Source organism: Nyctereutes procyonoides, unplaced genomic scaffold (genome assembly GCF_905146905.1).
Source record: "Nyctereutes procyonoides isolate TBG_1078 unplaced genomic scaffold, NYPRO_anot_genome, whole genome shotgun sequence".
In the NCBI taxonomy this organism is placed as follows: Eukaryota; Metazoa; Chordata; class Mammalia; order Carnivora; family Canidae; genus Nyctereutes; species Nyctereutes procyonoides.
Window position 1 is genome coordinate 2110430 of NW_026575117.1, and position 13877 is coordinate 2124306.

General features: G+C 44.5%; 1 protein-coding gene across 1 annotated transcript in view; it reads right to left on the reverse strand.

The window, feature by feature from the left end:
* Positions 1–804: 804 nt before the first annotated feature.
* Positions 805–13877, reverse strand: part of COPA (COPI coat complex subunit alpha) — a 42004-nt gene continuing 28931 nt past the window's right edge. The window contains exons 18-33 of the mRNA XM_055333829.1: positions 10425–10587; positions 10176–10322; positions 8809–8998; positions 8591–8686; positions 7347–7435; positions 7035–7158; positions 5882–5971; positions 5589–5698; positions 5118–5195; positions 4883–4951; positions 4182–4318; positions 3777–3963; positions 3582–3692; positions 3104–3265; positions 2277–2471; positions 805–2003 (exon numbers count right to left, since the gene is read on the reverse strand). Coding sequence (XP_055189804.1) covers positions 1944–2003; positions 2277–2471; positions 3104–3265; positions 3582–3692; positions 3777–3963; positions 4182–4318; positions 4883–4951; positions 5118–5195; positions 5589–5698; positions 5882–5971; positions 7035–7158; positions 7347–7435; positions 8591–8686; positions 8809–8998; positions 10176–10322; positions 10425–10587 — 2008 coding nt within the window. The 3' untranslated portion in view covers positions 805–1943. The remainder of the gene's footprint in view (positions 2004–2276; positions 2472–3103; positions 3266–3581; positions 3693–3776; positions 3964–4181; positions 4319–4882; positions 4952–5117; positions 5196–5588; positions 5699–5881; positions 5972–7034; positions 7159–7346; positions 7436–8590; positions 8687–8808; positions 8999–10175; positions 10323–10424; positions 10588–13877) is intronic.

Genomic DNA, 13877 nt, shown 5'->3' on the forward strand with positions numbered 1-13877 from the left:
CTCTCATGAATAAATAAATAAAATCTTTAAATAAATGAAGTTTTGTAATATAACTTTTAAACTTATAAAAAGTATTTTGTGGGTTTTTTTTTTTTTTTTGCCAAAATTTATCACCAACTTGCCTCTGTTTACAGAAAGAATGTTGACAGCTTGAGAATGTCATCAAAGCAGTATGCAAGTTCTTGAGGAGGCAAACTTTGGGGATACTAAGTTTAAGCAAGCAACTTTTAAAGCTAAAAAACACCAAGGCCTGTGCTCTCTGACACAGGAATTCCATTTCGAGGAGATTGTCCTACAGACACACTTCCCTAAACTGTACAATGTATGTTAAAGTTACTCATTGCAGCACTGTTTATAATAGCCAAAGGTGGAAAACAATCCAAATACCCATCAACAAAGCAGACAATTTACATAAACTATAGTAAATCATACAAAGGTACACTAGGCAGAGAAGAAAAGCAAGGGAAGCTAATATACGATACAAATATCTTAAATATGGTACATGATAAAGCTAACAAGGTGCAAAATGATTTAGTATCGTGCTGCATTATGTAGAGCAGGGGAGCAGTGAAGAACGTATTTCTATCTGCTAGTGCACAGATAAACTGCTGGTACGTAAAAGGACGCCCAAAGAGCAGCTCCTGGAGGAAGGCGACAGGAACTGGGTAGCTGAGGAAAAGAGTGGGAGAAGGATGTCACAATACTTATTACCTTTACTGAGTTTTGAATTAGATGAATGTATTTTATTGAAAACATGAGTTTAAAATGAAAAAAGGTACAAACTGTAATCACAAGCACAATATATCACTCTATTCAACTGTAGTCTTATTTTATTTATTTTTTAATTTATTTATATTTATGATAGAGAGAGAGAGAAAGAGGCAGAGACACAGGAGGAGGGAGAACCAGGCTCCATGCCGGGAGCCCGACGTGGGACTCGATCCCAGGACTCCAGGATCGCGCCCTAGGCCAAAGGCAGGCGCCAAACCACTGAGCCACCCAGGGATCCCCCAACTGTAGTCTTAAAGCCACAAGCAAACTACTGTATTGCCAATGTAACCACTGTAAGATAATACAACGTATTGTATTACTAATTAATATACACACGTGAATAACCTGTAAAACATCTAAAACAGCTCAGTAGGCACTGGCTGTAACTAGCAAAAGGGGGAAGGCTTCCCTCAGTAATGGAACAGGGGAGCTACTTGTTTTCTACACTCTCAGTTTAATATGTGAATAATATATGCTTTAAAAATGGGCATTTATTTCTTTTTTAATTAAAAAAAGCTATCTGCTTTGGGGAGGCAGCTGCATGGAATAGGAACATGAGGGTGTCTGAGAAACAAATGGGGTCACAAAATTCTCTTAAGAAATTTATTAAGGGTGAGAAACAAAACACAAGAACAATGGGTATAGAGAACAATTCAATAAAAGGTGACGTGAATTTTTGGAAAACAAGTTTCTTCTCACATTTTAAAGTTTCTGGGCACACAGAGGGTACCTGCCTGGAAGGTCCAAGATAAACGGGGGATGGCAAGAGTTTGCTGTGGCTGAGCAAAAGATGGGATCTTATTTATTTATGACAGACACCCTGCTTCTTTCCAAAAGAAGATACAAAGGTGATGGGGAGGGAAAGAATAAATGCTGAAGGAATTTAGTAAGCAAATGTGCATCACTGAGTCTTCATTTATTTCTTGAAAGATCTAAGCAGCCGGGAAGGCAAGACCAACTGTGATCATAACTGTAGTCACCTTGAGACACTGACAAATAGTGTAGACATTTTGATTACTCATAGAAGACGAGAAAGGCATACTAGGTCTTAGAGCAGGTGATCTAAATGTCAATAATTTGAAGGGTAGTTGAGGAAGAAGGCGCTAGAAGGACAGAGATGCTGCTTCTCCGGAGGAAAATATGGTGATTGACCTGCACACACCAAAGGGGCCTCAACGGAACTGCAGAGGGCTGATCCTTAAACCAATGACGTCTCTGCCAATCTCTGTCACCTGCGGAAAAGGAGATGGAGGGAAAAGTTAGGGATCTGTGAGGGCGAGTAACCCAGAAAGCTTACTCCCTCCGGTCCTCAGGGAGCACAGGAAAGTACGCTGTTAATGTCTGTGACTCATCAGTAAACAGCAGTGGGAGTAGCTCAAGCTTTCTTCAATACTGCTGCCCCAAGGAGCTCGAGGCAAATCCAGGAGAAAAAAAGGACCAACATGCCTCTTTCTCTTTCCTCTTCTCTCAATATCGCGGATGCACTTTTGGAGGATGGTACTTACTGTAGTGACCTTGCAGATTTGACCCTTGAACTCAGGGGAATAGCAGGCCCCGCTGAGCGGACATTTCTCTACTGGCTTTCCACGGTAGATGGGCCGGTAGGATGCAGCACAGATGTCAAAAGGGTTGTGCATGTCGTAATTGAGCTGGTAGGCATCCGTGGGGTTCTTCTCACAGGCAGACAGAATTTTGCGGGTCTGAAGGAAGGGAAAAAAGATTTTAAGACGACTGCAAGCTGCACACTGCAACTCAAATGATCTCAGCACCATGCTTTAGTAGTTTCTTTGATTCAAGATCCAACTGCACCAAGTGAATACAGAATATGTCTTTCGTACAGGACATATGTGAGGGGTCACAATCACCATTCCTGCCATGTCAGGATTTCCCCTTCTCGATAACAAAGCGGTTCCACAGATCTAGACTCATATTCCTCCACCCAAGTCTGAGAAATATCAGGGTCAGGACACCAAGGGTTAAGATTGGCTTCCATTACCCAAGAGGAATGCTTTTAGTGAACACAAGTGCTGGCACGTGTTGGGGGGTGGGTAGCAGTGGTGGTACTGGGTGGCAGAGCTTAGGGACAGAAGAGTGGACTCTACTAAGTAGTAGGTCCCTCTTACACCTGCACCGTGTCTGAATGAGTTAGAAGTTCACTTTCCAGGAACAGAAGGAGGCACCCGTGCCACTAAGGAAAGAGAAGATGGCATTGTGTTGGTTCCTTTTGTGGAATGTTGCTATTCAGTGCTTTGTTTCAGAGGCAATGGCCTTGGCCCCTTCACATAAGAGCAAATCTGGTTCCTTTATGCTTATGGAATGATTTCCCATATACCTGTTGAGCCACTTCTGGCTTGGGCCCCAGTTCCAACAGGCGCCGAGCAAAGGTGGCAGCTGTCTTAAAGTTCTTGAGCTTGAAGAAGAGGTTGAGGGCCGTACGCAGCACCAGGATCATGTGCACAGGCTGCAGGTTTGAGTGGGTGAAATAGGCCGCCATCTGGTGGACAGAAGGAGGGACACATGCCAGGCTGACGCTACAGCAGAAGTAGGTCATTTACAGGCTGCTGCCGGTGCATTAAACAGGATACACAGCAAACAAGACTAGGACTATACAGCAAAGGAGCTTCTGCCCCTTGGGTATGAAGGACTGAGGGAATGAAGAAGCGCAGAAGATACATCCTCTCTTCCCAGAAGTGAGCCCAAATCTCTCATTCTCCCCACACTGAAATCTGGGTTTAGAATTCAAGAATTCAAATCTACTGAAGGGGAAGGGGAAGACGCCTCTGTACGGTGCAGAGGTCCAGAGATCGTACCTCACAGATGCGCTTCTGCTGTTCCAGAGTCTCCTTGGGCAGCTTCTTCCTTTCTATCTCCATGCACAAACCCACGATGTACTCACGGCAGATGGTGATGAGCTGCTGGGCCTACAGAGAGGGGCAAAGCAAGGTCATGGTGCATAGGCCAGGATATGAGGGTGCCCAAACTGGGACAAGCGGTGCCCCTCCTACCTCTGCAATTTCCTGTTTGTTGTCCACAACAAGAAGAGGCACGCTGAGAAGAATGGAACGGAACTTTTCCACAGCCTCCTCAAACTTGCCAACCGTGGTGAGCTGGTAGCAGAGCTGCAGCCGCTGAATGAGGTCGTTAAGCTTCAGGCCCACAGCCGGCACGCCATTCTTCAGGCCTGCATCCTTCCTGGGAGTTTGGAGAAGTAGGAAGAAGAAAGGACAATGGGAAACCCACTCGGCTCAAAGGGGGAGAGGATGCAGATGTGTAAACCAAACCTCACGGGGCCTCCAGCCCTAGCTCTCTTCCTACTAGGGGACCTCAGCTCTGGGGCTTAACTGTTCCCCAGGCTGCTGTCTGAAATACCTCCCTGAGCTGGAGACAGCAGCTAGCAGCAAGGGCCTTACCAATTGCGATGAGGATAGCCATACATGGAGGGCAGGCAGGGCAGGGCCTGATAGGTGGTACGGCCGCGGGCATATGTCTGCAGGAACAGTTGCTTGTAGGGGCCGAACTGGGTCACCCCCACCTGGTCGTGAAGGAGCTGGAATACAAGAGGAAAGAAACAAAAAAAATTGCAATCCCACCACTGAAAAACTAGCTGACTTTAGGCAAGGTACGTAACTTCTCCGTACTCGTTTCCTCACCAGTAAATTACCCTTAATTATAGGACCTGCCTTATTTAATAATACCTATAAAGTAGTTAGGGTAGTGCCTGACACACAGCCAACACTGAGGAAGCGTTCGAGGCTACTGCATTTGTAGCTACTGTTACTGCCATCATAACATACAGCTTAGTGTTCAAAACCCACACCTGTTCCTTCAGGGGTGCTGATTTCGCTGATGTGAGCCAGAAAGCAGACTACACATGAGGGGGAGGTGGCTGCGAAGACCCACCTGAAGAGATTACTAAGCCAAATGGAAAGCGTGGAAGGGGAAGGCCTTATGAGGCAAGTTTCCTTAGGCAAGACCAGGGCTCCCACGATAAAGACACACCTCTGCCCTTGTGGATATATTAATTTCCACTTGGTGAAGATGAGTCAACCGTCTCCCTGGGGACCCTGAACGAGAAACACTCAACAAAAGCCAACGTTATTGCAAGACTTACCCGCATGGCTGTTTCAAAGGAGCCTGCCAGGATGTGATCAACTGGAAGCTGAGAGTTATTGCACCAGATCTAACAAGAAACGGAAAACCCAAGCCAAGTGAAACTTTGCCCTTTCTCCTTCTAAACTATCCAACTCTGTCTCTAGAGCAGAGGAGTACAGATGCTCTTGACACACTAACCCGGCAGGGCCAGCTCATAAACAGTCATGCCCACGGGGCCGTGCCTCCCTGCTTACCTGAACTGGGCTGGTTCCCTTGGTGGGGGGCACAAAGAACCCATCCTCAGCACCCCCAGCTGCCCCAGGGGGTATATCCTAGGCAAAAAACAGGTCGGTCATCTTATAAGCCATTTAAGCACTTTGTCCTGATAAATCTAAACATAGCCCTCTGCCTTGTTCCCAGCCTCAACTGCGGAGGAAGGGGGTGGTTGTGGAAGAAGACCCTCAAAATAGGAGCAGCTTCACCAGCAAAATGATACCCCAAAAATTCCAATTCAGACAACAAAGCCTGCTGCCTTTTCATTAGCTGCTGTTGGCACAACCTAATTACCTCCTGCTTTCTTTCAAATGAGAGATAAGCATCAGATCAGGAGGGTCTAGACCCCCCTCCCTTTCAGGAGCCTCAGGAAGGGGGAGAGGGGCAGTAAGGATACCAGCTTGCACAGGGAGAGGCAGAGGGACCCTTCTAAGGGTGAGAACCCCACACACCAGCTCAGGAGGGAGCTCCAGGTCCTCTTCGACATCCCAGCCGCCTCCTTCTTCCTGTCCCTTGCCAAGAGCATCGTCCCCCAGACCTTCTGTAGCTTCCACAAACCCGTCTGTAAGAAAATCCAGGCTCAAAGTGGATTTGCAAAATGATACAATCTTAGCCCAAAGAAATCACAATGCTGGGATCTTTGTGGGTCCCATGGTCTGGAACCCTGGGACCAGGGTTCACCCCATGACCCAGCCCCTGTCCAGGCCACCATTCTGCTAGGAGAGTCCAAGAAGCACATTCTTACCTTCATCCAGCTGCAGCTCTGCATCCTCTCCCCAACCCTCGGTGCCAACAGTGTCAATGTCAATGTCAGCAGCCAGTGCTCCTCCCTTGCCTATGGAGGGAAGGAACAAAAAGGAGCTGGTTATAGCCAAGCAAGTCTGAAATCTGGCTTCTTCTACAGGCAAGCTGCATCCTTACCAACGCAGGTGCCAAGGCTCTGTCCACTTAACGTTCTTATTTTTTATTTTTGTAGTATATATGCTATGCTAACTTGCAGTAGGTTTCAAAGTGAGAGGGAATAGATAGAAGATGGAAACAACTGGCCTTCCTGCTCCCAAACCCTGCCTCTAAAACCATTTTTTTTTTAAGATTTTATTTATCTACTTGAAAGAGAGAGTGAGCATGTAAACAAGCAAGGGGGTGGGGCAGAGAGAGAGGGAGAAGTAGGCTCCCCAACTGAGCAGGGAGACCAATGCACGGCTCAATCCCAGGACCCCAGGATCATGACCTGAGCCAAAGGCAGGCGCTTAACTGAGGCGCCCAGGCGTCCCTCTTAACCCACTTTTTCCTTAGCAACTCTTAGACTAAGTTTCCTGCTGAGATCTCTGCTAAGCTACCACCACCACAAGTGTATACGGGGCATGGGGACACAGGGTTGGCGAGAGATGGAGGAACAAGCAGGGCTGGGCACAAGACGCCCAGGAGTCTATCTAGGCTGTCAACCAAGAAAAACAAGCCAGTAGACATATCCAAGAAAACAGGAGCAGGTAAGGATGGGAGTGGTGGCAGGTGGTAGCACATGTCTGCATACACCCACATGCCAGAGCCTGAGGTCACTGCCCTGATGCCTTAAGACTGCACATCATGAATGACGAAATACTGACTGGGACTGAGTGACCACATGTACATGGAAAAGCCTGAGGATGCACCCAAATGTTCAGAGTGGTTGTTGGAGGCCTGGACTAAGACACAACGTTCTTTTCTCTATTTTCCAAATTTTAATGATCTCATAATGCTCCTACTTCATTTTTAAAACCAGGTACCACAGCTCAGATTGGAGGCTCAGTGCTCCACAATGCTCACACAGAAGAAAGGACAGAAGAGCTGATGGCACTCTGTAGGCAGCTCTTCACAAAACAAATGACTACAAAAACACTACGGAAGGGGGCACTTACCCTTGCTGGCAATGGAGCCTTCAAAGAAGCCTTTAGATACAGTCAGTAAGGGCCAATTGGTATCCAATGGCATGATAGGTGCAGGTGGCTGGAGCAGCTTGGCATTAGGATCGATGTCTGGGATCTAAAAGGCAGAAGATTAAAAGCAAACAGCTCTCAGGAATCATGTAGGGAAGGTTACAGAGCCTCCCTTGATCTCATTTCTCTGCCTCTCCTGGTAACCAGGTGGGAGACTAACGTCTCTAGATTTAAACTGTCCTGAGATCTCAGAGTTACTCCTATAACGAGACACTCATGTAAATAAAGACTCACCGTCTCTTTCTCTGGGTCAAATGTCTCCTTCAGGCTCTCAGCTTCTTCATCTAAGCCGTGAGTGGCAGCTGTGAGATAGGCCAGTGACTCTGCAGAGAAGAGAGACTTGTGGCAGACAGCCTCCAAGATGTCCCCCAGCAATCCCTGCCTCCCGGTATTTAAGCCTGTGCAAAATCCATCCACCCCCCCACCATACACACACCTTAAGGGTGGAACAGACTTGGTGATGCACTTCTACTGAACAAGACACAGCAGAAGTGATGGGCTGTCACTTCCAAGGCTAGGATACAAAGCCCGTGGCCTCCACCCGGATGCCGTCGCCGGCTCGGAGAGAAACCAACTGCCATGCTGTAAACTGCCCTAAGGAGACGCCTACGTGGCAGAGAATTGACACTTTCCAGCCAAGAGCCCACAAGGACCTGAGGCCAGCCTGCAGCCATGTGGAGAGTGTGGGAGAGGGATCCTCCCCCACTCCAGCCTTGAGATATCTGCAGCCTGGCCAACACCCTGACCACAGACTCCTGAGAAACACTGAGCCAGAGGCAACCGGCTAAGCCATGCCACAGAGATAATCAGCACTTGTTATTTTAAACTACTCAGCTTTGGGGTAATTTGCTACACAGCAGTAAGGAACTAATACAGTCGCTTGTCCTTAAGCTCACTCATCAGCGCTGACAAGAATCTTGGAATCATTCCTGACTCCTCTCGTCACACACCTAACCCTTCAATAAATCATGTTGTTTCCATGTTTACAACATACGCCAAGTCTGACCCCTTCACAGCTTAGCACCTTCGTGCAAATCACATCTTTCACCTTTCTTGTTTCCTAGCATATCTCAAACGCTAGTATTGTGCTTGGTACCTTCTGGGTTCTTTGAAAATATCCCTTCAATATACAAACAAATAAATAAGTAAATGAGTAAAACCTCCAGACCTGAAGCAAAACAATAAAATTTTAATGGCATCCAACTATTTACTAACGTCTCTGCTTCAGGACCTTTTAAAACCTCCTAGCTCTACGTGACTATTAACTGTTTTCCTAGGAGTGCTTGGTCAGACTGAATACTCTGGCTGTACCCCCACCTGGCTCTGAAGAATGTTCTCCGAGCAGGATGGGAGCATGCTTTCTCTCCTGGAAAAATGCACAACAAAGGGAAATACCTCATCCCTACACCTGGTAACTCACCACGAAGAGAAAATACTAAGCCCCAAAAGAGTTGAGTGAGTCCCACGTGCTGACTTACTCTGCCCACAATTCTTCAGGATCCGCACCCGCTCAGACACGTCCCCCAGGTAGAGGGCGTTCTGATAATGGCCACTCATGTCCTTTCGGATCTCAGCTGCATCAAGACAGGAAGAGATACCATGTTAGCTCTTTTCTCTTAAGTTCTCATGTTCCTCTATTTGCCTTCCTCCCTTCCCCAAGGACCACTCTTCCCATCCTTAGTTGCTGGGGACTCACCAATCTTCATCATCTTGCGAAGTTTCTCTAGGTTGCCAGTGATGAGGTACAAGAAAGAAAGTTTGTCAAAGTTCTTGGTGCGCTGATAACACATTTCTACAATCTGGTGGTTCCCCTGTAGCAAGGCCACTTCTCCTAGCTTTTCCCAGCAGTTCTTGTCATCCAGTGCTTTGGCTGCTTCCAGAGCAATCTAAAGAATCCCGAGAGTCAGAGTTAACAGGTTGGCAGATACTGTGACTCAAAACCAGGGACTACAAAGTATCTGCCTCTACATAAATTTCCCACAGGCTCTCTATAGCTGTAATCACTCCCAGTTTTCAGTTTAATTCTACTGAAAATTCCTATCACCACACAGAGTCCCTCTGGCTCCATGGAAAGAATCACCATCACACTATCCTTCTCCTCAGCAATTTACTTTTAGGGGATCCCTGGGTGGCTCAGTGGTTTAGCGCCTGCCTTAGGCCCAGGCCGTGATCCTGGAGTCCTGGGATCGAGTCCCGCATCAGGCTCCCTTCATGGAGCCTGCTTCTCCCTCTGCCTGTGTCTCTGCCCCTCCCCTCATGAATAAATAAATAAAATCTTAAAAAAAAAAATGTTTACTTTTACAGAAAATAGAACTAGAAGATTAACTCACCTAAGCCCTCCCCCCATTTAAAAATAATGCCTGTACACTCTAGGTCCCCACATTTTTTTAAAAAAAGATTTTATTTATTTCTTTGACAGAAAGAGAGTGCAAGCTGTGTGGAGCAACAGGCAGAGGGTGAGGGAGAAGCAGGCTCCCCACAGAGCAAAGAACTCAAGGTGGGGCTTGATCCAGGACCTTGGAACTTATGACCTGAGCTGAAGGCAGACACCTAACCAACTGAGCCACCTAGGCGTCCCTCAACAATTTTTTTAGATTTTATTTTATCGTTAGGTAGGCTCTACATCCAGCGTGGAGCTCAACACAGGACTTGAACTCACTAAGCTGAGATCGAGTCAGATGCTGACTGAGCCACCCAAGTACCCCTCCAGGTCCCAATATATCATAAGTACTACTACATCTAAGCAGCCAATCAGGAAGTAAAAGGTGAAGGAAATAATGAGATTTTTCAGATTCCATGCTCTGTTGCTCCAATTCTAGAAGTTAATGAATTCAGAATGACTGATAATGATGACAGTAGCAATGCTATGGCAGAAGCAGAGACAGGAAGTAGCAGAGATGGGCAAACAGCAACAGGAAGACAGCTCTACCTAACAACTAGAAAAATCTCAAATTGCATCATACTTGCTGAAGAAGCGGCCTAGAATAATGTCCTCACAATGTGATCATAACCCTCTCAACCTTCTCTGCAATGACATGGGACTCATGACCACGTCTCCCTCACCTCAATGTTTCCACATTCGAGTGCCAGACTAAAGCGAGTTTTCTCATCCTTGACGAAATGCAGTGCCACTTCAGGGTAGCCCTTCTTCTGCAGGTAAGCAATGATAGACTGGCCTACTAGTTTGGCATTCCTCACCATGTGCAGTACCTAGACATTTGGGGTGGGGTCGGGCAGAAAAAGAGATCACGCAGAGGAAAAAAGGAGTGCCAGCCCTCTCTCACACCCCCAGTGTGCACTCTCGTTTTATACCTCATCATATTTTCTGTTGATCAGGGCCAGCTTGAACTTGAACTCAGTGGGATCAATGGTGAGCACTCGAGGACGACACTCCCTGTCCAGGCAATACACATTGTTGCCCTTCACCCGCGTAACATAGATTGGTAAATCCAGGGTTCGGATGATTCCATAGTCCCTGCAAACAGGAATTAGAGGGCACAAGTTTCAGCAAGTGATGGGGAAAACACAACCTGTAAGGACCTGGAACAAGCCAAGGACACAACTTTTTAGCTTGTCACTGCTCTTTTGCCAAGTGCTATTTGCACAATGGTATAGATGGGAAGCAAGTCAAAAAAGAACAGAACTAAATGCCACATTTACTTATTCTTTTGTATGAAGCAGGAAAAGATGGGGCACATGATATGATATGATCTCCCTTCATAAGCTATTATTCTGGGAGCCAAGAGACACGGCTACAGGAATCAGGCCTAAAGTTAAATCTTTTTTTTTTCCCCCCTAAAGTTAAATCTTAAGTTCTGATATATAGTCACCAGGCCAGTTAAATCCTTCCTTGCAGCTACAAGTGAAAGTAGAAGAGCAGGAGACGCAAACTTATGACACATGAAGAAATAACAAAAAGCAAAAATATTTTAAATTGAACAAAAATTAAGAGTTTATCAAACTGGGACGCCTGGGTGGCTCAGTGATAGAGCATCTGCCTTCGGCTTGGGGCATGGTCCCAGGGGGTCCGGGATTGAGTCCCACATCAGGCTCCCTGCAGGGACCCTGCTTCTCCCTCTGCCTTGTGTCTCTGCCTCTCTGTCTCTCATGAATAAATAAATAAAATCTTTAAAAAAAAAAGTTTATCAAACTTATGGGCACAGCTAACACAATACATGACTGATAATCTAGGATGCTAAGTGCACACACTGTACTAAAAGAAACACTGAAGACAAAAAAAAAACACACTGAAGACTAATGAGCTCTACGTACATACATTAGAAAATCAATATAAGACAAAAAATTAAAACGTAATAAAAATTAATAAGCACTTGGCTCAAAAACTTTGTTCTTTTAAAAGTTAAATCAAAGAATATACTTAGAAAAAAATGAAGCCAATCATAAATTTAAGAAATGGAAAACAAAAATACAACACAGAAGTTCAATAAAGGCAAAAGCTAAATAAAATTGATAAACCTCTCATTAGGCTAATTAAGAAAAAAAGAACAGCAAAAATAGGAATGGAAAATGGGGTATTCCTCTGGCTCTTGTAGGATGAGGATAGGCATAAACTTTTTTAAATGATCAAATTCCAAGAAAAGTAAAATTTACCAAAATTGACTAAAAAGAATTAGAAAACCCCATACAGTCCTGTAACTATTACACAAGATAAACGGAATCATAAAAAAATCTTCCTATAAAAGAAAGCCCCAGGCCTGGATGACTTCACAGGCAAATTCTACCTAACATTTCAGGAAGAAAAATTTTTTTTAAAGATTTAATTTATTCATGAGAGAGAGAGAGAGAGAGAGGGTGAGAGAGAGAGAGAGAGAGAGGGAGGCAGAGACACAGGCTGAGGGAGAAGCAGGCTCCATGCAGGGGCCCTGACGTGGGACTCGATCCCAGGTCCCCAGGATCACACCCTGGGCCGAAGGCAGCACTAAACTGCTGAGCCACCCGGGCCGCCCCATCTCAGGAAGAATTAAATTGAATTTTATTACAAACTCACTGAGAGTTATACTCTCTGTGTATTCTCATGAATAAATAAATAAAAATCTTTAAAAAAAATAAGTGAATTATCCTTGGTAATTTTAGGAGCTTTTCATATATTTGAGTATGTGTCCTCTGTTAGGGCCACACATTGCAAATCTTAATGTCTCTTTCCATTCTGTAGCTTGTCTCTTGATTCTGTTTATGATACCCTTTAATGAACAGGTGTTCTTATTTTAATATTGTTGAATTTATGAATCCTATTTTTTATGGATATTAGGTTTTGTATTTCATGTAAGAAATCATTATTGACTCCAAGGTTATAAAGGCATTATTTTATGTTCTCTTGTAGAAACTTTATAGTTCTGTTTTTATATCTAGAACTGTGATCTGCTTGAAGTTGATTTTTGTGTGGCATGTGAGGTACAGGGAGCTCAGTTTCACATTTTACTTATGGACATTCAGCTGTCCAATGTCATTTACTGAAAAGACTAGCCTTTATTCTCTAGCCCTGCAATGCCGTCTTTGTCACATATGAATCATCTTTACAAAAATGCAAGGACCTGTTTCTTGTGGTGTGTGTCTTCTGTCTTAAGTATTTAAACCATGAGGAGTCTTCGCATCTGCTAAAGCAACTCTTCACATCTTTCCCACTTTCAGTGTTTGAAGTTATTAGGCTATTTTCTAATTTTGCCTTGAAAAGGCAAATCGTCACATTTTTTTTTCCTTAAAAAAGTATGTTAGAGGCAGCCCGGGTGGCTCAGCGGTTTAGCGCCACCTTCAGCCCAGGACGTGATCCTGGAGACCCGGGATCGAGTCCCACCATCGGGCTCCCTGCATGGAGCCTGCTTCTCCCTCTGCCTGTGTCTCTGTCTCTTTCTCTCTCTAGAATAAATAAACAAAATCTTAAAAAAAAAAAAAAAGTATGTTAGAATCAGCCTGTGAAATTCCATGCAGAATAAAACAAACAAAACACACTATTGTGATTTCAGTTGGGATTGTATTGGATCTGTTTGTCATTTTGGGCCTAGTTGAATCTTTGCAGTATTAAATTTCCTGATCTGTGAATGTGGTGTAGTAACTCTTCATTTATTTAGGTTTTCCAAAAGCTTTTTCAATAAAGTTTTTACAATTTTCTCCATAGAGATCTTGCATTTCTTTAGATTATTCTTAGGCCCTTGGTAGTTTTCAATGAGATTTGTAAGTGGATAGTATCCATTTAAGAATTTAATTTTCTAATTTTTTATGACATTTAGAAACACAAGTAAGTTTTTAGGTTGATTTTATTTCAGAGACCTTGCTAGACTTTTGCCTTTTTTTCACAGATAATCATAGCATCTGTGGGTGATAACAATTTGTTTCTTCTTTTCTAGCACTTATACTTTCATGTGTTTTTCTTGTACTGACCAGAATCTCCAGCATAGTTTTGAATAAATGTGGTGATGGCAAATTTTCTTTTCTTGTTCCCAATTTTAAAGAGTAAGCTTTGAGGTGCCTGGGTGGTTCAATTCGTTAAGTGTCTGACTTATGATTTTAGCTTGGGTTGTGAGATTGAGCGCAACGTTGGGCGCTGTACTTGGCTTGGAATCTGCTTGAGATTCCTCAATCTACTCCTCCTGCTTGTGTGCCCACCCCACCCCCTGCCCATAAACAAAATCTTTAAGAAAAGAAAAAGAGCAAGCTTTGATTGTATTGGCATTATGTAAGCTTGTTGTAGATATCTTTAGAGATAGCTTTTATTTATTAAGGAATTTTCTTGCTATATTTCAGGTGAAT